The following is a 24,877-nucleotide window of genomic DNA, read 5'->3' on the forward strand; positions in this document are numbered from 1 at the left end:
AGCCTAAGTGTGTCGCAGGATACCCTCTAGGTGATAGTTCTTGATTACTTTTTGATAAATAATTCGTCCTTATTGCGAAATAGGAGCAATATTTATCAATCTGTAATAAAAGACGTGAGGAAATTCTGTCTTTTTTAAGGCAAACATTTTTGAGGCGAAATACCCAAAAAGAAGTTTGTAAAAATATGAATCCGCCTCAACAATATAGAACTTATCTACAACTTAGTTAATTTTCTTGTTTTTCTTTGCCTACTTTTTAGGTGGTCAACGGATGCAAATAATTTCCTTAGATAAGAACACTATTTTCGCTCTGGTAATGCAAGCCCAATATTAACTCTCAGAATGCTTTAGAACGGTCATGAATGTGTTTTAAAAAAAATATAAGGAGAATGACTAGGTATAATGGATTGCAAATAAAATTTGTAACTCAAAGCCGATGTTGAGCCCCATTCATTTGGGGACTGGTTTTGACTTTTGCATTGTTTGGATACAACAAGTCAATTGGAGTGCAGTATCGATAAAAATAATCCATCAATTTCCCTACTAAACATGTACTCAAAGTAAAGCTACTAAAAGTAGCTTTATAGCAAAAAACTCTGGATTTGCTACTGAATATTTTATTTTCTCCAGAAGTAAGTCCCCCGATTCCGATGCATCCTTACATCTTTAAGGAAATGCCCCCCGGGGCCAGAAGGGCGGCGTCTCAGGACTTTATTGACGAAAAGGCAGTCGATCGAAAATTATTACGCTAAACAAACATTCTTGGACCCTTTTGATCGCTTCTGCTCGACTTCCGAAACGTACTGAAAGACCCTTTTTAAAACACAATTACAGCGCTTTTGTATGTACGAAAAGCAAGCCTAAATCGACAACATATTTCATGAAATAACGTTCTTGATTTGCAGTTTCGTCTCGAGTGAGAAAGTGAGCAACTGAAAATAATGAGCAAAATTAGAAAAGAAAAAAAATCGGCATCACACATGACTGTGTTACAGTAGTTTCAATATTATTATTATTATTTTAGATGCTATCTCCCTTAATGCGTGGTAAGAATTGATCAATATCTCGGATTGCGGTGACACATAACGGATACAAAGCAGTTATTATCGGCACTTACTCGGATGATTGGACTGCATTCAATAAAACAGAAATGACGTGTTATCGACACTAAGTGATACCTTAAATTTCTAAAGAATGCAATTATCGAATAAAGGAACGATAGACCAAGTTGCGCCAATTGAGGGATTTATTTTTGGAAATTACGTATTTTGATGAAATATTTACTTAACACAACTTTAGTAATTAAGTCTTTAATTTCGATAGTGGACACTTATGCGTTATCGATTATATTATGGAATAAATATTTTATTATATGTACAGGAAAACATGTCTTTGTCCATTCTTTAAATAGGGCATCCTAAATAATAATTTTGGGACTGGTGATAAAATGTTAATAAAACTGGCAATCTAATATTATGAAAAACATGCCTAACAAAAATGCAACGCTTTGCTACATTTCATTTAGGTATTACATCGGAGATGGTTTGTTTGTTTTCTGCTGTTCTTGAGTTCAAGATTTCAGAAAATCAAATAATTAAATAAAGCACATAATCAATCACTTGCCGGTCGGTCGGTTTTGGGTTATTTGGTTACTTTCCCTAAAACACCAAGAACAAATATCATAAGGAATGGAAGTTAAAAAAGCAGTTAAGCAGTGAATCGCAAAATACAACTAACCAGACAAACATGAGCATTCATGAAGCAAAATCAAAATAATGTCGAGAATGGCTCCACTTTCAATTAGCCGAAATCATTTTTACGCCTTCATAAAGTCAATAAATAAAAATAAAATCAATCATACATCTTAGAAGATTTATTTATACGTTTGCAAGTACATTTTGCCCGTTATCAATTTACAAGCTAAGGTTTAAAGAACAAGAATATATAAAAATCAACCTCTTTATATTTTTGATACGGATTAATTTAAATTTGTTTTTGCCTAAGGCGCCACGGAAATGTGCTATTTTCACTGTTGATCTTTAGAATAGCCCAAATCAACCAACATAATTATCATGAATATAATATAAGCAGCTTTTACATATTTTACAGATTTGATCTCGGTAGTCATATTGTGCCATTTCCAGCTTTCTTAGCTTCAATAAATTGTCTGTTCGTACAGTTTAGCGGCAAGTCACTTGTCCTACTTTCAGAGCACAGAGTTTTTTTCGTATTACTTACTACTGATTTGTGCTAATTTCAAATAGGAGTCGAACATTTGCAGACTAAAATATAACGCCGATAATTTCTTGAAGAGCATTTCGTTATTGCTGCATGTCTAGAAATTGTGGATAAAGATTCGGCAAAGAATGATAGTTTTTGAATATTAATTGGGTTGTCCAAACAGCTTTAATTGGCGCAAAAACAGAAAGAAAGTTTTAATGGCGTTAAAGTTTCGGAAACGCACACGATCCAAAAAATTGCATTTTTTTTGTATCTAAACGGAACGGTGACAAGTGGATTATTTGAAATAGGTACAAAGTCTTCCAGAATAGATTGCTAATAAAATTCTGAAACTTTATAAATGATTATTATTAAAAAGTAGATACTTAAGTTCTAATTAAGGCAACCGATCCTAAAACAAGATTATCAATTCTTTGTTCGTTTAGCATCATTAATATCATTCATTTAAGATAGTTGACAATTCTTATCTCAATTTGCGCTTACAGACTGTTTGGGGCAAATGCCGATAATACTTTTGACAAATCACTAGCGAATTCACCTGCAATCGATTTAAACATTAAATCAACAATCGCATTGATAAGATTCCAATAACAATGAGTTTGAAAATGACTAATACATCAAACCAACATTAGTTACACTTGATGAATAAACAAAGGCAAAATCGGTAAAGGCAAGGCTGTTCTCATACATTTTTCGACACGTTATTTGGGGTGACGTTATTACTGATAATTGATTGAAATGCCCTTTTTGGACTCGGATATTTTACAAATCACATGTCAGTAGATTTACCAGAGTTTAAATAAAAAAGTTGTCAAAGACGAAACGTGATACGTGAATTTATTAAAGAAATAGACAACATTTTGTCTAACATTAGTTTTACTTAAAGTTGTCAGGAAGAAATTCCGATAGACCACGGCTTCAAAGCCCGGAAAACATTTCTAAATGTACTTAAAGTTTCTTCGTTTTCTTAATTACACATGCAGATAGACAACAAAACGTAGGTCCTGTTTAACATACCACTAATCAGACATATAAAAAATACAATAAGACAAAATGACTTCAATTTAGAGATTTCTACAAAAATCGTTATTTATTCAAATAACTTACAAGACCAATGCGAGAGCGCATTTGTTACACGTTCATTTTTTTTCGTTTTTCTTACGTTCAGCTAAAACGGATTAGAATATAAATAGATTAATCAACTGACAAAACTTTCTTTGGAAAAATAACTACTGCAATCTATCCTAGCTTACACATAAAAACATTACAGTCGATGCTATTCAAAATTAAGCCTAAAAAATATACAAATAGGACATTATGGACGAAGTCATAGTAATAATTACAAATTCTAGATAAGAAAAAAATTGATGCGGAAACTTACGCTGACAATCAGTTAGGTGTTGTAAAACTCCATGATGAAAAAGTACTAATATTAAATATAAGAAAAAAACAAACAACAAAGTCCACCGGAAAAAAACCGCACCAAATAAACACAAAAACTAAGCAAAAACGCACGATATTTCACGTATTCACAATACAATTAACCGGTAAAACACAAAATTTTCAAACGTTAATGGTTTTAAAAACTTCTCAGATTATTTTGCTGGTATTTCACGTACGTTCGGAGGTGCAGCGGACCGGAGATCTACACTCCTCCTCAGCTCAGAAGCGAATTATCAAAGCTAGCTCGAGCTTGTTTGAAAGCTGAGGGCGCGCTTTAAACTTGTTTTTTTGGCGGCGTTGTCAACTTGAAGGGATTTTCTCTTTCAGCAACATTGTGAGGGAAATGTAGGGATTTGACGCACTTACAAACTTATTATTGTGTATAGCTACTAACTACATGTTTGATATAATTATCACATTACATGTGCCAATCATGTTTATTACGATTACCATTTTAAATCCTGTCTGCAAACTAAAATTAGTCAAGCTTTAAGGGCCTATGTAGGAAGCAAAAAATTCAACACTTCGAAGCCCGGAGGTTCAATACTGCGATAGCATGTAATTAGCACTTTGCAGCAAAGTGTTAACGAATTGCCTGTGATTTATAATTCAAAGGGTAATGAGCAACACAGGCTCTGTGAAAGGTTTAGGTGCATTTCAGTAATGAAAACGAAAAAAAAAACACGAATAGAGTTCGAAATAAATTTACGTAAAACGTTTTAGTTTAATGTTAATAAATAAATACTATTCATATAAAAGTATTTGCTTTTTAATAATTATGCAGATTCTTTTATTGATAACTGTTTCAATGGCATTTTAAAAATGATATGTAAAGTTCCATTAAACCTCTTACGAAGTTTTTGATTAAATTTGTTCTTCGATATTCAGATCCAAGTGAACAAACAGGTCAATAATTCAGTATCAAAAATACATTTTGTGGGTCTAATAAAACTCTATAGCGACAATATCAGTAAAAGAGAAAGCTTAAAAGGTACAAAATAAAACAGATAATTGTCAAATAACTAATTCAACATTGGATTCTTAATCAAATATAGCAGAAGAACGGAAGGGACAAGATCAAAATGAAAAAAGGCATTTTTATATTATAAACGTGGTTACTTCTGCACAGACATTTAAATCAAAGTATTTCAACAAAATTAATTTAGTGAATACTTATTCGAAAGCCTAATAATTGATTCAAAATTATTCTGAAGATCTCAACAGACCGACTCCACTATTGCCACTTTTTCAAGATCTTTTTTTAAACAATTAGGCTTTAGTGAAGTAAATGAATCAGTCGGCAATTTGCCACAAATAACATATTCAAATCGAATATTTTTCAGATGCGATTATTTTTAACTTATATTTCATAAATTGCTCATATTTCTTTTAGACACCCTTCGAAAAAAATCGTTATGTAATCATCAAAATAACATTTCTAGATTCACTTTACTTACTAATTCGGTTTTTCTGTTACATCTTTAACCTGAACTTTGTTGCAAGATAATAGGTGATAGATTTTATACTACGTTTTGGTCAGGAATTCTTCCTTCTCCAGTCCAAAATGCCCAAATACAGCTTTATGTTCATTACAATTATTGATCTATGGAACTGGAAGAAGCTAAGTATTACTGCAGTTTTGTTCTCAATGCACATTTTTATTCATATTGTTGACCGTAATAAATGGTGAAATATAAAAGCGAAACTTTAATCTCATTGGGAAATTCGGCACCCTTTCTATCTAGGATTGTAAAACTGCAGCTGCCCTCGACGCAGGGTCGTAGGCAAAAGCAGAATTGAAAGGCAAGCTGTACCTTTAAATCTAAGATAGTTTTATTGAAAAGTTACAATACAACTAAATTCGAAAAGGAATTAAACGTCCAACAAATGTATAGTTCGATATCGATTTTAATTCAACTATTCCAAAAAATTGGTCTTACTTTAAGGTTGTTGACTCGGAAAGTCGATTTTCGTCGGATCAAATTGTATGTAGGTACATTTTCGGCCGATTACACTACAGTAGTGGTAATTTGGTTTATTTATTCAAAATGGAATAAGTGGCCTTTAACAATTTAATCATAAACCAATTGGCAATTAAAGTAAAATTGTGTCAACGATGATTGCATGTAATTAACCAGAGCAAAAGACATTTTTGGAAATTATATTTCAATCAATAAGTAATAATCTTTTTTAACCTGATGTAATATGTGTATAGAAACAAACGTTTACATCGAATTTATTCACAGGAGAATATACTTGCAAAGAACGTATCCGTAGCAATTTTGTGTGTCAAAGATATATAAGAGCAACAGAAGAATTTGTAGTATATGAACACAACAGAACGATTTGGAGTATTACATGAACACAAAAGAATCTAAAAAAGTATTAGTTGAAATGCACCATTTGGATTGCTTCCTACAAAATCAAAATCGTCACCTGCAATTGACAAACTCTGCGGAATGCCAGTAATGTACGACAAAATAAGTTTCAAAATATTGTATAAAATAAATGAAATTTACTATTTCCAATAGTTAAGTCAACACAACTAGAAATAGTATTATAAATATATTTTCTGATTCAATATAAATCTTCTTTCAAGAATATTCAAATATTAAATATTAAATTCAATAAACTATAGTTAGTGGATGATTCCAGTTGATTCGATTTGAAAAAATGTTTGAACGTATTTAGGAAAAGTGTACATGTATTTAACAATGGTTTGCAAACGATAAAATGCGTATGAGCCATTCCTGTTGATATAATGTGGCAAATAATTATTGTTAAACATTGTCCAAGTAAGTGATGTTATAAAGGTGTTATAATATATAGACCCAAATAATTAAATTTGATGAACTAAAATATGTCTATTTTTCGTTTTTTCTTATATACATATGTTGCTGCTGGAAAAACGGAATTTAATCTTAAGTGAATCAATCGTTAATATTTTTCTCTTTTTTCTTACTATTCACGATTCCTCTCAATTCAACGGCATTAAACTTTTAGCTGCAAATTGAACGAACTTTAACTTGCTTCGAATTCAATTCAGTTGAAAAACTAACTCATGATAATAAATGCTTCACTGATCAAATCCAGGTGACTTTCATTAGCGCAACATTTAAATTCTTATTAAACCAGGAAAACAGCATTTTGGAGATCGAAATGACCGTTTAAGCTTCATCCACTACATTAAAAAAGCTGTGCCACGCGTAGCAAACAAAATTTTTAAATATAAAATTGAATTAATGCATTTTCAGGTTTTCATTAGGTGATTCATTCATTCATTCATTGCTGATTTTTAATTGTAAATAATCTCAGAATAGCAAAGACCGTATTAAGGAGAAACCATTTGCTCCCGCAAAGCATTTGCGAATAACAGGAAACAAGAAAGCGCTGAAAGCTCTACGTTTATGTTGAAATTTAAAGTGAGCATCTTAGAGAGAGAACAGATTGAGTAATATTTTATAGCTTCTTTCCATCTTTCAACCAGAGACTTTAGGTGCAAAAATTACAGATCTAAATAAAACTGGTCGAGACTGTTTTTCCAGAAGCGATTTTGAAAAACCATATCTAAAAATGCAGTTGGCCTGCAAGCAAAGAGATAACTAAAACTAAAAGTAATTTAAACAAGTTTCGAGTATCGTTGATTTTATTTAAATATCATTATTTACAAACTTTGAACATTTCCCAAATTAATAAAAGTGTGCATATCACAAGTTGAGCTTTAGGCAATTTGGACCAAATGAACAAAATGCTACTAAAGCATCTTCTAGTCAAATTTAGCGAATAAACTAAATATTTTTTAGTTCGAAAGTAAAATTTGTTTCAAATCTAAAAATATATTTTTATTTAATTTACGCATTAGATTTAGCGAATTACATGCATGATTATTTCTTGAAATTATAAATAAAAAAATTTGCGAATTATGATTGTTTTTTAAATAAAAACTCACAAAATATATTAAAATGTAAAGAAAAACTGAATATTTAAATAAATATACAACATATACATTTGATGATTTTAATGTCTTTAGAATGCATTTTTCACGTCAACCATAATTGATTAGATAAATCGTATTTTGCAGTATGTTTCTTGATAGATATTTAATATGTAGCAAGTATTGCCGAAGTGAAAGTGCAAATCATTATTTTAGTTACTTTCGGTTACTTACTACAGTTACTTCGTTAAATAAAATAAGGAAAATTATACATGCAGGGTCCTCCACAAATAATTGGAAGGAAATTACTTAAGTAAAACGATATCGTATTGTCGTAAGTTACTTATTAGTACTACTTTTTAGTTTAGTAATGATATGACTGATAATACAAATTGATGTATAATTTTTCAAAATGTACAACTTTAATTAGTGGAAAGATAGATTTTCTCATAATTTTGCAACTTCTCGGTTTTTGTCTGTGGTGGAAGTATTAATTTTAATGAGAAAATGCCATTTTCTATACACGTTAGTTTCTAAAGCAAACTACGACAATCGAAGAAGCACAAAATTTGTTTAGATAAATTTGATGGAAATTTGGCCGAGCTAGAAAAAGCCCACAAGATGAACCTTTGCTGGAAAATCGGATGCTCATAAATTCTTGAACGCTGTAAAATGGTTTTACTGATGAAAGATTCTTAGAACTGACGGTTTGCTTATTCCAGTATCTAGAGACGAAAGCCTCAGACGTATTTCCGGGTTTTCTGCTACACGAACCAGATAAATCTCTTCTTCCTGGCCTGGCGTGATAGTTTGTGGACGGAATTATCTCGTTTGGGACGAAATGAGCCAGTTTCGCCTAATCGGTCATAAAGTTTCCAAATAATTTATGATCCCAACTATTTCTGTATGGTAGGTACAATTTCAAATGTATGTTGAGATGCATAATATTTTCATATTAATGCTTAACTTGAAAACTTAAGTTTAAGAAAAGTAAATGTAAATTGGGTGGAGACATAACGGCAAAATTGATAAATATCCTTGATACAAATCGAGTTATCAATACCATATTTATTGTTTATAGAGTAAGTAAAAAATTTCCGAGAAGATTTGTCCATATTTACAACCGAAGCATCAAATTTTGGAAATATATTTGTTTCGAAAAAGTTCAAGCCAAATTGAAAGCGTTATTCTAGATACGGTCAGTTGTGAGGGAGTGGGAGTTTACAAGATTGTACATGGTGGAATAATCTAGACAATTTTAAATATAAACTTTAATTTTTATAGACATTTGACAAGATTTGTGAAAAAAATCCAGTGTAAAAACATAAATTGCCATGAGGGTTGAAAGTAGGGGTAGTTTATTTAAAAAGTACAAAACAGCGAAGCTGGCGGCCTCTTGGGTTAACGCCAGAATTACAAACAAAATTGGGCGACAAATAAATCTCTCATTTGCTGTTAAAGAATGATTAAATGAAATATTGAATTTCGGACAGCATTGCTCAGATGATTCGCATGCTATCCGCTAGATGAACAAAAAGATGATCGTAAGTTAGAAAAGACGACTTAAAACACACAAGAAGATAAAAATAGTTAGGTTATGTCTTAACAAAGTTGTTTTCAATTTACAGTTTTTAGTTTGTAAACAAATTTTTTCTTCAGTTTTCGTTTAGACACATTTTCTAGACAAAAATGAATCGCAGTCACAAGGATATTACCGAAATTCTTCAGTTAGCCAAATTCTATATTCAGAATCTAGAAGGTTTGAAAACAGAATTGACCAATTTGCAAAAACAATTTTGTATCAATTGTTTAGAAGCTGAAAATAATATAAAGTATACATTTTCCAGCCTGAAAAGCAAACTGGAGATAAGAGAGAAAGAATTGCTGGAAAAAGCTGAGATTGTAAGTGCCTTACAGTTATATTATATGAGATTTGAGAAGTAGGTATAAGTAGTTATGAAAGTCCTTTGTGGCAGGAATTTATAAAGATGAAGACAACTTGGTTGTAAAATGAGCTGCTTTGATAAGTATACAGTCAGAGTTTTGGCTTAAGAGCTGATGTAAAGGTTACTAAAATTAACTGTTCTATTCATTAAAAATAGGTACCTTACTAAATGGGAAATAATAGGTATTTGAAAAATAGAGCAAAACTCAATAATTTATATCACACGTTTTCCTGAAAGTTTTGGTAAAACTAATACAACGTTCTATCAGAGATAAACGTATCTCTTGTTCTATCTGACTTCGATGGAAACTATGGATCCATATGTAAAAAATTGCGATGTAACCCAATTTAATTCTCTTTTTACAGGGGACACAAAAAACTGATAATAAATGATTCCTCGTGTAATTAAAAACAAGTTTGTCTGTTGTTTATTTTTGCGTTTTTATTCTTATATGTATCTGTAGCCGCATACAGTAATGTACGATTTTTTGTCATTGATGCAAAAATTTAATTGTACATTTTTTTGTGGGTTACGACCTATCAGGATTGGGAGGTATAGAGATGGAATTTTACATACAATTATGGAGATAACATTACAATAAAGGTGTCTGTTGTTATGTAGCAACTATAAAATATTTACAAAATGGTACTAATGTTGTGTAAGTTAGCCTGCTGTTGAATCAATTTAACGATGCAAATAACGTCTAGCTCGTATTTGTCATTTAATTTAAAAGCTATGAAACTGTTGCCATTTTTTATGTTTAATAGCAGCCAAGAAACCCACAAACAAATATGTTCATACGTATTTACCATAAACTTAAACTGCAGCTTAAACATAATATGCTTTTATAATTTGGTATATTTGAACAAAAAATCGTTTCTTATGAGTGCGAATGTGCGGAATTGTCAAAATTTGCTTGCTTTATCCCCAATTTTTGGACCTTTTTTTCGGAAAGTATGAGTAACCGAGGCCGTATCAAACATTTGCTGATTGATTAACGAAATAGTTAAACATATACATTCAAAATCAATTATTGTGATAATAATTATTATTACAATTATTTTCACATTGACATCTTTACATTTATCTTTAAATTTGCATGCACACCCTTAAATATTTGTTGATCGTTACCATGTATTATTTTTTCGCAGTTTTTAAAGCTGCCAATGCACTTCATATTTTAGGTGAAAAATAGCGTTATAGAGCCCCTTAAACATTGCGAAGAAGTAATTAATTGTAATATTAAGACCACCAATATCCTTCTAACTGAAGGACCTCAAATATTACGGGAAAACGATTCGAGAGCATTTTCTGAGTTTGTAAGTAGAGCAGAGGACTTGGGACATATGCCAGAAATACCAGCTGAAAGCGATTTACCCTATTTAGTATTCCTTCATGAGCCACTCGATAGTAATCAGTTAGAATTTGCGCTGTCTGGCTTTGGCGAAGTGATCAGTGCCCCACCTGTTCAGGTGAGTAATTAAAAAAATATATCCGCTAGACCCCAGTAGGGCTTGTAATCACTTTATACAAAAAATGTTTAGTTTCAGATCATTAATTTATGTTTTTTACATATTATTCATGTTCTGATACGATTTAAATGTGTTTAATGAGGCCTCTTCGTAAAAACAAGCGATAATTTTAGAAGAAAATGTAAATCAATCAAGAATCTCTGAACCTAATAATTTCAAATATTTGGCAAAAATACAAAAAAGACACTTTGCACTTTTTTTCTTCCACATAGTCTTCTGGAAACCAGGCTTAATTTGGGAAAGAACAACTTTGAAAATTTACATAAAATCTACTGTTTCAGTCGTCACTATTAAAACTGTATCCTTATGCAACTTGGTGTAATTTGCAATAGATTTAGCTTTTAGAGACTGACCACTTCGTTACTCAAAATTGTTTTGTTAGGAAAGTTATCACGGTTTTCATGAGTTTCACTTTGCATCAGATCAAAATTGTGTGTCTTTATATTATCATCGCAGATACTCCTATGCTTTGTGCTCACATCATTTCTATAAAAAAACATTTCTTACCTGATCGAAGCCCTCTAGAGATGAAATCGAGATCCTCTGGACAACACCAACTTTCTTAAAGCGAACAATGGCCACCCTGACTATAACTGAACTTTGGAAACAAAACCTACAATTCTTCCGGCGAACATTGGAACTTCTTATCCGAAAATTCTCCTATATGCCAAAAAATGTCCAAGCAAATCAAGCGTGAACAGGTTTTGTCCTCATTTGTTTACTCTAAATGTAAACATTTATTTTATCAAAATCGGTAATTGAACGCTGGCCATAGTATGACAAATTAACCCGTATTTAAAATACTGGGTGTCCCATACGCACATGATCAAAATGGAACTGCCAGATTATTCGGTTGAAAAGAAAATGACCTCACCTAACTTCTGTTAAGAAAAATGTTTGGCTCCTTGCTATTGATGGGCAAAGTTTTTGAAAAATTTGGTGTTTTGTAATATCGGTATAATGCTACAATAAATTTTAATGAATGTTGCTGTGAATCGGTTGCTTGAGACTCATAATTTTGATAAAGCAGAATCACTTCTACATTTTTTCAGTGGATGCATTGAACCTTTGGATCAAAAGGAATGATAATATACGGGAACAAGAGAAAGAACTCGTAAAATTATGATTTTGATTTGTATTTTACATTTGCTGAGAATGTTCTGAAATCATAATCATAATTCCATTGAAACAAGTTTACCTTAGTTAAATTTAGTCAACTTATTCTAACCCCGGGTTCTTTTAAAGTAAATACTATTATCGAAAGAGAGTAATGGCAATTAATGAGTTGATGGAATGTTTAAGTATCGCCTAAATGGAGTTATTTACTGCTTTTTAGATAAAATCAATTGTTGCAAAACCGTCAGCTCTATTAGTTGAGTGGCATCAGCCAGATAGTACAGATGACCACATAAAGTACATTAAAGAATTCAAATTGCAGAAAGTAGTAGGAAACGTTTTAAAGAACAAGAACCTGTCTGCTGGTTTCTCTGATTGTTACATTGGTATGCTTTACTTGTAGGTATTTGTGTAATAGATTAGGAATAACGATCAGTAGATTAGTAAGTAGTTTTTCAGTTAGCCTTTTTAAACTAACTTAAAAGTATCAGGGCTTTGCATGGACGACTGCAGTTTTATTTTTTCAAGAGAAATTAAGTAAAACCAGCAATAGCTCATTTAGCATTTTATGTGGGCTTACAATGTTATAAATAAATCCGTATTAGTGAAAAGCAAAACTTAAACCAGACACGAAATTTACTTTCGATTTTTCTTAGACAAATTGAGATAGATGTGGTTAATTTTCTACCATTTACAGAACTTTGTATATGAGCGAATTTGATACTATTCACCTAGTGATTTAAAAACTAGTATTAAGAAAACATAGTTTATTCACCCAGTTCACGATGTTAAAAATTTGAATTTTTACACTCAGAATAATGTTTTTTTTCTAATGACGAGTCGATCCACAGCAACTCTTAATACTTTTTATACTGTGAACACTATTTCAACTGCATGCAAGAAATGAATTTTTACACATTTTTTATAACCGTTTTCATAGCATACTTATAACAGGGTGGTAGTTATTTTATATTACTAACTGATTTTATAGGGGAACAATTTATACAGTGTGTAACACTTTTTTTTCACCGAAAACGTTTTATATAGGGTGTATCATGCCGCACTGGCCATTTCAAAATTTTTTATCGTAGATGAAACTCCCCGCAAATTATTCAATTTCTGGATTGTTCAGATAATTTTAGACATATTTTGTGTACAATGTCGCATACCATATCGTCCAATATGCCAGAATTTTTCAGATTTATTGCAAAAATTTACGGTTGGCTCAAATTCTGATCCAGTTACAACATGTTTTTTTCTGATAAGTGCACTTTAGAGCTAAGAAGATTTCAAAAATTCAAGTCAGTGTTCAATTTGAATTTTAAGTGTTTCACTTAAAATAGAAAGTTTATATTAGCAACTATCAAAACACCCTGTATAAAAACTTTTAGCTTGGGAAAATGCGCAATTAAAAATGCCAACCAACGTGTCCGATGATTTTTTTAATCAGGCTCTCATTTACTTACTATCGAATTTATTCTTATTGACTGATACACACAGGAGTAGTGTGAGCTGGTTTATTAGCAGATTATAAATCTACAGACCAGTTTTTGTATCAGAAACCGATATCTTCTCAAATTAGAAACGTCTTCTCATTTTTCTATTGCATCCATTGTTGAAATTAACCGTGATAGTCAAGATACTTTTTAGTCACATTATTTCAATCAGCATGGTTTATTCGGCAGTGAATTAATTCTACAATTTTCAACGGGTTTTACTCTATTATATTTAACACTTCAGCATTTATGGGTCACGGTAATTAATTTTATTGGTAAAGGCAAATGGGTTGAAGTGCAATTTATTTTAAGCCTGCTTAGTAGCGATTGATTCAAGTAACATCAAAATAACTAGAATCGTCTCTAAAAATTAATCAGATTTTGTGAGTAGGTAATTATAATTTTTCTTTAGGAACATAATTTGTCTCTTTCTTTATTTGTCTCTTGCAGAACTGTTACTGTTTCTATTCACTTGCTCGGATTATCGATTTCGACTAATAATTTGAAGTGGATTCGGATTAACAAGTCTTTTAAGTGTCTGTCTAAACTAACATAAACTTGCTTCTTAGTCAAGCATAATTTGGTAAAAATATATTTGTAGGTTCAGAATCTCAATATTTACTTAGAGAAATTATGATTAAGGAGCCGTATTCATTTCGTGTTTCTTGCAAATTCGACGGAGCTGCCGATTGGAGCCCTTGGTCGGCTGCACTAGTAGGCTCAACAACGCTTCCAGGGTTTTCCTTTAAGAAAGTTAATGGTGTCACTTTTTCTCTTGACGAAAAAATTGTTTCTTTGGGTCAAATTGAAATCGGCAGTAAAGTTTTATTCTCCAATGGTCCTCAGGTGTCTTTCACCGATTCAGTCGACTTCACAGTAAGTAAAACTCTCAAACGCCAGTCTAATTCACTCACCGTTAGATCACTGTCGGAAATAACTGGTCTTTTGTTAGATTTTAGAAGCTGATAGTAAGTCGACTTGTATTCTGGCAATAACAACGAAGGAAATTGAGAATTGCAAAGACTTAAGACAAATTAATGATGGAGTTTTGATTGATAGTGATGGTAAAATATCAATGTCTGGAACGGAAAAATCCATGGTTTTGTCAAACTTCTACAAAGGGCTTAAGGTATGTTTTCATGGAAGTAAATCGGGAATTTTTAAAAAGAAATTTACATATTTCAGGTCTCCTTTTTACTGCAGCTTATATGCTTAGGAAAAATAAGAGTCCATATGGACTGCAACGACAAGCGAGTCACGTATGATTGGTTAGTTGGTGATGCCTCAAGTTTGTATTTCGCTTGCCAGTTGCCAACTAACAAATGGAAAATTATGGTTGACTGACGCAACATTTTGCATACTCATATTGTATACTCATTGTATTATCACATTTTTTAGCATTTACTTCTCAGCAATTTTATGCCACTAGAGAACGATAGTTGTGTTTTGTTGGTATTCTAATAAAGAAAAATATTTTGAATATTGCTCAAACACTTACCTCTTATTAGTTTATCTAATGTTAATATTTCAACGTTTTGAAGGGCCTAATAAAGGTCTATCTATATTGGGTATGTTGTATGTTAACTTCTTGTGATAACCCGCAATATATTGTTTTTATATAAATGTAATTTCAAATCGCAGATAATCCGTTGTAATATGAATTAAAATTTTATATTTAATGAGATTTATTACTTAACTGTTGCTTAGCATAATTTTACTAGCTTTTTTTAACTAATAAATGAAACAGCATATTTTTAAAATAATATATTTACATTTGAATTGAGTGATATTTACAGGAAAGTTAAGCAAAATATTAATCCTAGACACTTATTGATATTCGTCGTACATCACATCTATCTGCGACACTATTTGCCAATTTTGAATTAATTTTCTTAAATTGGAAAGCCAGGAAATGATCCTGAAATGGCCATGTCCGTGTTGGCTGTACATTTTAGGACTTTAAATTGCACGTTTTCGCATATTTCACTTAAAATATTTTTTTATTGTAAAAGCCTTACAAAAGAAATCACTTATACTACAGCGACTGAATAATCATAGTAAAACCATGTTATACCATTAAATACATGTATGCATAAATAAAAGTAGGTATAGAGTTTTGCAAAACATATTAATCACCCGCTCTGACATTCTCATTCACACTTTTTACGAGTACATTTATCAACTTTTTACTCCCGAAGTATTTTTTGCTAAGTACGCAAAGCATTGAAGGTAAGCATATGTTTCGAAATGAGGGCCTTGTATCTGTATTTAGAATTATACTATCAGCTAGATTTAATTCAACGTTGAGTAAATTTGCATTCATATTGATTATAGTGTAATGGATTTCCATTAAATTGTATTGAGCAATTGATAATTGTATTATAAAATTGAATTTTTCAATGACTAAATAGTAATTTCCAGGATACTAAACATTTTGTTTAGTATTAGTATCTGTGACTTTCAGATATATTGAATGCAGTAAACAACTTTCAAGTGAGTCCGTACATATTTAAAATTAACTATAAATTTTATCAAATTATATTTTCTACCCTTTAAAGTACGCCAAATATTCCACACTTCTCAAAATTGTTTCTCTGATCAAGTATAACATGCCTTAGGTTTCCGTCAATGTTTCAGGATTATCAATATTTACGATACATTTTTAATTTATAGGAATCTGAGATTTATACATTAGAACATGCCTTTATTGCTGTTAATTAAACGTTGAGCTTACGGTAGCAAAAATATTTAATATTCAATTAATCTAGCATTCAGACTTAAGTTATCGTCTTTTTCCGAATTTTGAGGCTATAGTATAAAGACTATTTAAGAGCTGGAGTGCTCTAGAATCCTGGTCTTCGTCGCTTAAATGGGAGTGGACGAGCCCCCCTAAATCATGATTTTCCAATTTTCTCACTTCGACTATGCTGGAAGCGCTGGTCGGTCCTAATTCGGCCGTACCATCAGTTGGTTGCGGTTTTGTAGCGGAAATTCCGAGTTCTTGAGTGATATTTGAACCACATTCACTAATGAGGAGCAATATGAGGCGTTTGGTAAGTGGATTAGACTCAATCTCCTTCATGCGGTCGAGGAATTCTTCTTCGGATGTATTCAGTTTCTTCAAAATGCGATTGAGCCGATTGTGCTCGTCCCATTTTGTGTGGTTCATGAAATCAATCAAAATTCCATGAATCTGTGGGCAATTTAAGTGCATATTAAGTGGTGTAGTTCTAATGGTCGGTGGATTGGATTTGTTTGTCTGAGCTTTTGTTTTCAGTACAGAGTATTGATTAATTTTATATGTTTCTATATCCTCCTTATACTAGAGTTACTTATTTACCTGAGTGGAGTTTAAAGATAAAGGAGGTAATTCTCGCAAATCGTAGCTAATTGCCGAATGGGGTTGTTGAATTTCTGGAAGGACATCCGCGTTAAACAATTCAGGCGTTGTTGTTTCCTGGTTAGTAAAGTCAATACTTAAAGTTGTGGATTCAAAATGATCATTGACTACCGCAGGGTTGATCTGAAAGTGGCAAATGTTTATGTTTACACTGGGTTAATTTGTTAAATCGCGAAAACTTACCGATAATGCTTTTTGCCATAATTGGGTAGCTCTAGGACTTGAGGTCCAGTGATTTGGAGGCAAGTCAGTTGATCCTTTTCCTTGTTTTTCGTCAACCTGCACATTGTTAAACCGCGGTACAAATGACTGAGAATCTGCAGTATTTAGGTCGGGATTCAGTGAGTTTTTCACATCTTCGAAAGGCTCTTTATTGGCTTCTGCTGCTATAATATAACCCCAAGTTGCTGATGGTGCTGCTGACGTGCTGGGTTTTACATCGGCGTCGGAAAAGTTGAGAAGTTCGTCTTCGGTTGTACCTAAGATTTTGATTTTTACATTTTGACTCTGATAATATTTAAAAAAAATCGCGTAATCATTGCACGATAGCATAGCCCGGTAAATTATTGTTATAATATTACTTGATTCCACATTATCACTTCCATCTACAGCCGGTGGTTCCGTCGGTCTCAGTTCTTCCAAACGTTTCTTGAAATTATCGGGATCGTTCAAATAGCTAGACAACGCTAGCGAGAAATTTCTTGCTAGTTGTCTCAGCTCAGGAATTGATGTTGTAGAAAGAAGTTCGTCATCAGTTACGGTTCCCTCAGGTTCAGGGCGATCTTCATTTTGCTCCACCTTATTTTCCTCATTTCCCAATCTAGATGGTGTTAAAACAGTAGTAGTTTCTAGTGAAGAAATGGAATTTGTACTGGTTTCTTTGTTTGCTAGGGACCCCAATGTGAATAGGTGATTATACCTGAAATAAAATCATGAGCTTTTGAGGGCTTTTAGATACTGTGGAATCTTACCCGTGCACCGTCATGGCAGTTAACAGGGTTGTGAGCTTTTCCTTGGTTTCGGGTTGTAAAATTCCGTTGCTAGTTTCGTTGCTTTCCAATTCATTGGCAAAATATTGGGCCAACGAATGGAGGGTTTGGGGGCCCACCGATGGAGGAATGATCAGATCTAGTTAAGCAGTGTAAAATTGAGAAACTGCTTTAAATCAGAGTTTTTGGTATGTGTATGTATGTGTTGTTAAATGTAGTTAATTGAAATTAGTCGTATTTGTTCAATGTATTTGCGTTAGTCGGTTTGATGCAAAACATTTGTTTGATGTCTTACGCTTTAACTTTGAGACGTATAATCAGCAAGTGCTAAAACCGTAAAACTCACCTCGGCGAGGAGTGTCGGACGAATCTTTTTGCGAATTGAAATTTGCTATTTCTTGAAGAACCCCAATCATATTATCTACGTTGTCATACACGCTGAAGCTGGGTATAGTTGGGGTCGTAAGCAAAGGAGTTGGCGAAGTTGTTTCACTTACTCCAAAAGGCCTCGCACTCGAAATATGGTATGTGGGAAATGCTGTACTTCCATCAGTTTGAACAGCTGATGTTGCTGAAAATTTCCTATAAGCATTATTTTCCAAACGGAGCATTTTGAACGAACCTTGATTCAATTTCTCCCCGAATTCTAAACTCTTAGCGAAAGGTCTGGGTTTTTCTGTTTTCGATTTTGGAGGATTAGTTGAAAACCCGTTACTCGATCCTCTGGTGATAAAGAATCCAGTTGTTTGAGCTTGGGGACTTGGAGTAGGTCGGCTTGGGAATGATTGTTCGTCAGCTACATGAACAACAGCCCCAACTCGCAGAGGTGAAGTTTGGATACCATTAGAAGATCTTGGCAAATCGTTGCCCCGCTGCTGACTTCCGACGCTTTTTGAGAGATGAATCGATATTTTCTCCTGGTCTTTATTGAATCTTATTGGTACTCCGATGTTGGATGTTCTAGGAGTACTGCTTGAAGTGAATTGAGTGGTTGATGAGCGCTGAGTCACAGTAGGAACGGTTGGGCTGTATGGTGTATTTTTGGAAAAAGCGGCTGATCTCTGGGTGCTTGCAGGATACGTCCCATATATGGTAGCTTGATTGAGTGTTCTTTCAGTACTGTCACGGCCTGAGTATAATAAGGGGACATTTTTCTTGATAAAGGGAGGTTCATTAACTGGTTCTTGATTGTTTTCCGATTGACCAACGTTTAAGGAACCATGATCTGGGACATAAATCTCCAAAGGTGGGATGGCTGTGGTATCAATGTTTGGCAAAACATTTGCTTGAATTGTTGTGTCGGTTTTACCCACGTTGAATATTTCTGTTGGCAGTGAGTTTGTGACTGATGTAGTGGTTTCTACAGGTGGAAGTGTTTTGTCAGTCTCCCCGGTATTAAACAGATCGATTCTGTAAGAACTATCAACTTTGGGAATTTCCGGAGGCCCAAAAGGAGAGAGTTCTGTGGTGGAACTATGTCGAATCACTCCTAGTATAATGCTTGGCCTAGAGCTAGCGGTACTAGTGGGCAAATAGGTGTATTTGGATTGAGTGGTTGATTGATTCGGTAGCACAGTGCTGCCGACTCTGCTCCCCACGAAAGGCTTCCCATTGTTGATTGGTTGAGTGGTCACCAAATGAGGAGTTATTGAAGATATGGCAGAAATTTTAGGCGCTTCTAGGTAACTGTGCTCCTTTAAGTCGGAGTAGGTCGTTCTGTGGTTAGGATAGGGATTCGGAGAAGTTTTAAAGGAATCATCCGAAATATTGTTCAGCCCACTCTTTACAAATGAAGACGATTCTTGTGGTATTTGCGACTCTTCAGACTCAGCTTTTGGTTGTTCAACATTTACCCTAATTTGACCTGGGAAAGTTGCTGAAGCCACTTTTCGAGAGGTTGGAGGATTTACAGTGCTGTAACTTTGAACCTGCTCGGACTTGTGCTTCGGGAATGGCAACTCTGGGAAACGGTCTTCGTCATTGATAGTTTTAGTAGAGCCTCGAGAGGTGGAGTACTTAATGACAGGCGAATAAGTGGTAATCGGAGTTGAAAATGCACCTGAGTCAAGTGGGTTTGCGTTAAACTTTACACTCCCACGGAAGTTATTTTGAACATTGGTGGTTTGGAACGTTCTAGCAGCATAGCTGCTGAATCTCTCTTTCACTGTGGTGCCGTATGCAAACTTTTTAGATGTAGTTTGTTCTACAGGTGCTGCCGTTGAACTGATTCTGTTGGACGGATTTGTGTTATCATACGAAGTTATTCCTGTTGTAGGTTCGGTAGACGCCGGAAAAGTCGAAGGGCTTTTTGTATAATCATTGAATTTGTTTTCTTGGGCCATTGAAGGAGTTGATTCAAATTGGGTGTGGTATTCTTTGAAAGTAGTCATTTTTTGCTGATTTCTCTTGCTGCCGCTGTCGAATCGATTCTTCTGGCCTTGCTCAATCCTCTTTGAGTTCCTCGCACGTTGGTCATAATTGTTATTCAAGTAATTGCCAGTGTCTTTGTCAATATCTTTTTTAGTTTGCTTCGTCCTACTTGGCTGATTTTTATTCGGGGATTCTTGATCAGTATTATACTTATGATTAGGATAAACTTCCTGTCGCGTAACAGTTCGGGAATCTTTCTGGGATGATTGTATGGTGTTTTGAGCATTTGCCAGATATCTGTTGTTGGATTCAGCTTGATCTATTTGTTGTTCGATGTCGTTGTTATCAGGAATTCTACGGTTTGAGTTGTTTTGTTGTTGACGGACAGCATAGTCTTTTCCATTTTTGCTTGCACGAATTGAAGAACGTTGCTCTGTACGCATGATGGCACCATGATTTGAGTCACCACCTAGGAAACATGAAAAAAAAAAGTTTTTGTAGTTTAATGTTTATAAAGCCAACTAATCCAAATTACTTACGTAGCTGAAAATACTTATTTGTGCTATAATTGACCTTTTTTCAAACTTTTTTCTGCAAAATGTTCAATCGCACTTTGTCAGCAATTAAAGGATGCTTAAAATGATATACGCAAATAGTAAAAATAGGAGATCAGAACAATAATATTTAATTTTTCCTTTCTGCTTCTAATTTGGGAATTTCTAAAAGCAGAACTGAAATATTTTTAATACTTACAAAGTCTTTCTAAATTTCATAGTAAAAATATAGTCTCGGATAATGCATACTATTTGGAGTGTCCTATTTAAAAATGTCTCACCTTGAATTGTTCTAAATAAGAAAAGGACCTCAAATTATTGCATAACATTCTGAATACAAATTTGTATTGGACAATTTTTAATTGTTTTTTAGTCGACATATTTAAGATTAACGATATCCACTATTAAGAATGTTTTGTTCTAAATTTTAATTTTTAATTAACTAGTTTAGAAACAATTAAAAATAAATATGAAGATTTATGGATTGTCTGCTTACCACGTTGTGATCCAACTCTTCTGTTTGCTTTCCTTCTAACAATGTCATTCTGAAACCTTTCGGCACTTTCTTCATACAAGCTGGGTGCGTTTGTGCAATTTACTTTATTCCACCATTCACATATCAACTCTGATTGTTGGAAAATGGTTCCATTTGGACACAGGAACGACACTTTTCGACCGTCTTCACAAATATGGAAAACCTATAAAATATATACTATGCAACTTAAATGTAGATTTTTTTCTGGTGCTAATAGATAACTTATTATGCGAGTCATTTTTAGAATCATTTCCAATATTTTTAAGAGACATTATAATTGTTTGTCCTAATCGAAAGAGAACTCATCAGGTAATAAAAGCTGCAGTTAAAAAATATGTTTAATAGAGTGTATTAAGACAATGTATAAATATTTAATACAAACATTTAGTAGTTCTTTAAGTTTTGGTACCTTGCTTGTCTACAGAAAATGATACTATTTCGTTTCCGCAAGGAAACTATTATTGGTATTTTCCAAAATAAACAGCAATTCTTTTGGTATTGCCTTAAAATAACTTAAAATAAAAATAAACTTAAAATTAAAATTAAAAATTTTGTGTTAACAAGGAAATATTTTCCAAATACGTCTTAAATATCTTTTCATTTTTTACTTGCCGTCTTAATGATTTTTGAGAATATTTAAATAATCAAGATATGCAAGGTGTGCCATTGGAATGAAATAGCTTCATTACGTCTAAAGGGTTAGGGATAGAATTAGAGATAATTGGTTTATTTTACGATTTAAGTATTTTTGTTTACTTTAGCCCTAAACATCGGAAGTGTAGGTTTGCATAAACCGGTTTTCGGGAAGTTCGAAGCATTTACATTCGGCGATAAGAGTATTATGTCGAGTAATATCGTACAATTGTCTGAAAGAAATTTGGCGTTAAAAGTAAGAAAAGGTGATTTTAATGTGTTACTGTTTGGTGTGTATTAGTTCTTCGCGAGTTGCAATTAATAACGTTATTTTCGTCATAAATTCGTTAAACATTCGTATCCTGAGTCTTCATGGAGCTATTTGGTTATTTGTGGGGAGCAACATCGGCAGTTTTGGCGAATTAGCCAGTCAAATTTAGGTAAGTACATATTTTTCCACTCCATTCCACAACCATTCATTCTCATTTTTTTCTGTCAATTTTGTTATTTTTATTTCGGCTGTGCAATGGAGCATGTCAATGTGGATTCGAACATATCGTTAAACATGAAAAACAGTTCAGTTGATTCAGTACGCGAACATTTTACCAAAACAGCAGTAAGTCGTTTATTCGAAACCAATTTTACCAAGCGACAAACCAAGCGTTTTACACTTCAGTCATTTCATTAGAACATTGTTCAGAAAATTGCCGCGTTATCTATTAATACATTCTTTTAATTTTTATTTGGATCCCCCTTTGAAGATTGCCCCACATACAATTATAGCATTATAGAACCTATGGTTTGGTTCTAAAAGTACAGTTTGCCTTTTGCCAAAAAAATTTCATTTTGCAATTTTTGTACTAGCAAAATTGTATATTTTCCCGGTATAAAAATATTTAATGGCAAAATTTCTCAATTTAAACTTGTACCACCTTTTATTCATGGTTATCAAAATATTATGAAAAATTTCTTACGTAAACCGATTGAACAAAGACTCAGTCCCAACGTGGAAACCGCAAATCCCTTTAAGAGGTCAAAAATTGAGATCTGATGATCATTTTTTCAAAATGCAACGAAAATTTGAATTTTAAATCTTTTCAAAACCTGCAACTTTTCTCAGGTTACTTACTTACAAGTTTAAGTTTGTATCTTTGATTTTGCGAATCTATCTGGCAGATGTCGATTTATGGAAATTCTTAATATTTTTGAAGTTACCTATATAGAAACTGTAATTTTTATACCATATCTATATCTTATTTAGCAASATATTAAGCGTACAGTTTAAATGAAGAAACAACTTCRAGTARAAGCAAGTATTGTACWAAGTTACTGCACGCAAAGGGTATYACTGTTTTTCCTTTTCATTCACTTAAAAGATAGCTACTTACGTATTATCTAATAAATAYCATACTAACATTCTTAATATACGAAAATTCTAGTATATTAATTGATAAGTTAGAYTAWTAAAAAATTAATTAAGTTATTATTGCTTTAAAAAATKTATAAGATAATTAATTTATTTCATTTACTTACTTGGCAATTCGTTTCTAAGTCTGCGTAATATCCAGACTCTATTCCTTTGCAACTAAATCCTGTTCGGGGAATATAAGAGTATACAGGAAAATCTATACCTGGTCTTCCATCTACTCCTTGAAAGTATTGATAATATTCAAGATCGGGAATTTTTGCGTTATTGTCTAATTCATTATCGGCTTCTAGACTGTAGACCAGCTGAAAAAAAATTAATTATTTAATTCTTGTTTGCATACACCCGATAACTTACCATTGGTCGGATACAGTAAGCTGCGTAGAATGTTATGGCTAGACCTGAAAAAAAAACAACAATATCTAAATAAAGTAAAATAAGTTCTTTTCAAACTCAATTTAATTTTTTTGGCATTCTAGTTAGAAACTTTCTAGTTTCCGGTTAAACTGGAACTTTAGAAGGATCATAGTTAAAAGCTGTTTTGGGAAAAGTCAAGGGCGGTCATCAATCGATATTATCTAATATTTTCTCCAACAATATAAGCTACCACAAGTTTAATTAAGCATCTCTCACCATCTGTGATTCCAGTATTATTAATTGTGAAACTGATATTTCGATTGTTATTCTACTTCTTTGAGTACATGTATGGGTTACGGCTATAAATCATTAAACTACCTGCGCTAATTTATTGTTAGATAATCAACGAAACATCATTTATTAGGCATTATGAGTTTTGTTTTTAGTCTGTATCATTAACAGCCGCATGAAAGGCAGGCCGCAGGAGCACCAAATATGCTAACTACCTAGTATAGACATTCTTTTCATTGACCGATTTTTACCGGCGTTTATCTGCTAATTACACTTGTAAAGTGTAATTAAGATCTGCCTTGACTTTGTTCCAACATCGTTTATCTAGTAGTTTTTTACAATTCAAACGAGCTTGGTTCTTCAATGATCAATTGTATTAGAATTCCGTTTACGAAAGAATACCAAAATTGTGTTTGGTTTCTGATGAATTCCTGTATTCCAGTTTATCAGATTGTTTTCAATTGTTATCTTACAAATGGGCAAGTTGTTCTTACTGACCAAGGTTTCATTGGTATAAGACATTGAATTATTGCTAAAACTGAATCAACTGAACAAAAAAAAGGATTGCGAAACAATCACCGTTTTGTAGGTATTATTAAAAGTATCGGAAATTA

The 24,877-nt window shown here is 32.9% G+C and overlaps 3 protein-coding genes across 5 annotated transcripts in view; 1 reads left to right on the top strand and 2 right to left on the bottom strand.

The window, feature by feature from the left end:
• The window catches only part of LOC109546161 (protein slit), a gene marked incomplete at its 3' end in the record, with an annotated part of 191,607 nt that extends 187,690 nt beyond the window's left edge, over positions 1–3,917 (bottom strand). For all 3 annotated transcript variants that reach the window (XM_048668236.1, XM_048668235.1, XM_048668234.1), the window contains 1 exon segment: positions 3,623–3,917.
• Positions 3,918–9,200: 5,283 nt separating this feature from the next.
• LOC109546186 (cytokine receptor-like factor 3) lies at positions 9,201–15,825 on the top strand. Its single transcript, XM_019917044.2, has 6 exons — positions 9,201–9,520; positions 10,749–11,036; positions 12,433–12,598; positions 14,310–14,584; positions 14,661–14,837; positions 14,894–15,825. Exons 1-6 carry the CDS (start codon positions 9,308–9,310, stop codon positions 15,050–15,052), a joined length of 1,278 nt encoding a protein of 425 aa, XP_019772603.2. The 5' UTR covers positions 9,201–9,307; the 3' UTR covers positions 15,053–15,825.
• LOC109546185 (cell wall protein DAN4) overlaps positions 15,460–24,877 on the bottom strand; it is a 56,491-nt gene continuing 47,073 nt past the window's right edge. Inside the window, exons 3-12 of the mRNA XM_019917043.2 lie at positions 23,973–24,016; positions 23,723–23,920; positions 21,518–21,719; positions 18,720–20,936; positions 18,444–18,668; positions 18,080–18,236; positions 17,690–18,027; positions 17,292–17,587; positions 17,049–17,231; positions 15,460–16,901 (exon numbers count right to left, since the gene is read on the bottom strand). Of these exons, the coding sequence (XP_019772602.2) occupies positions 16,491–16,901; positions 17,049–17,231; positions 17,292–17,587; positions 17,690–18,027; positions 18,080–18,236; positions 18,444–18,668; positions 18,720–20,936; positions 21,518–21,719; positions 23,723–23,920; positions 23,973–24,016 (4,271 nt within the window). The 3' untranslated portion in view covers positions 15,460–16,490. The remainder of the gene's footprint in view (positions 16,902–17,048; positions 17,232–17,291; positions 17,588–17,689; positions 18,028–18,079; positions 18,237–18,443; positions 18,669–18,719; positions 20,937–21,517; positions 21,720–23,722; positions 23,921–23,972; positions 24,017–24,877) is intronic.

This window comes from Dendroctonus ponderosae, unplaced genomic scaffold (assembly GCF_020466585.1).
Source record: "Dendroctonus ponderosae isolate FM_Combo_2020 unplaced genomic scaffold, Dpon_F_20191213v2 Dpon_F_20191213_7, whole genome shotgun sequence".
Classification (NCBI taxonomy): domain Eukaryota; kingdom Metazoa; phylum Arthropoda; class Insecta; order Coleoptera; family Curculionidae; genus Dendroctonus; species Dendroctonus ponderosae.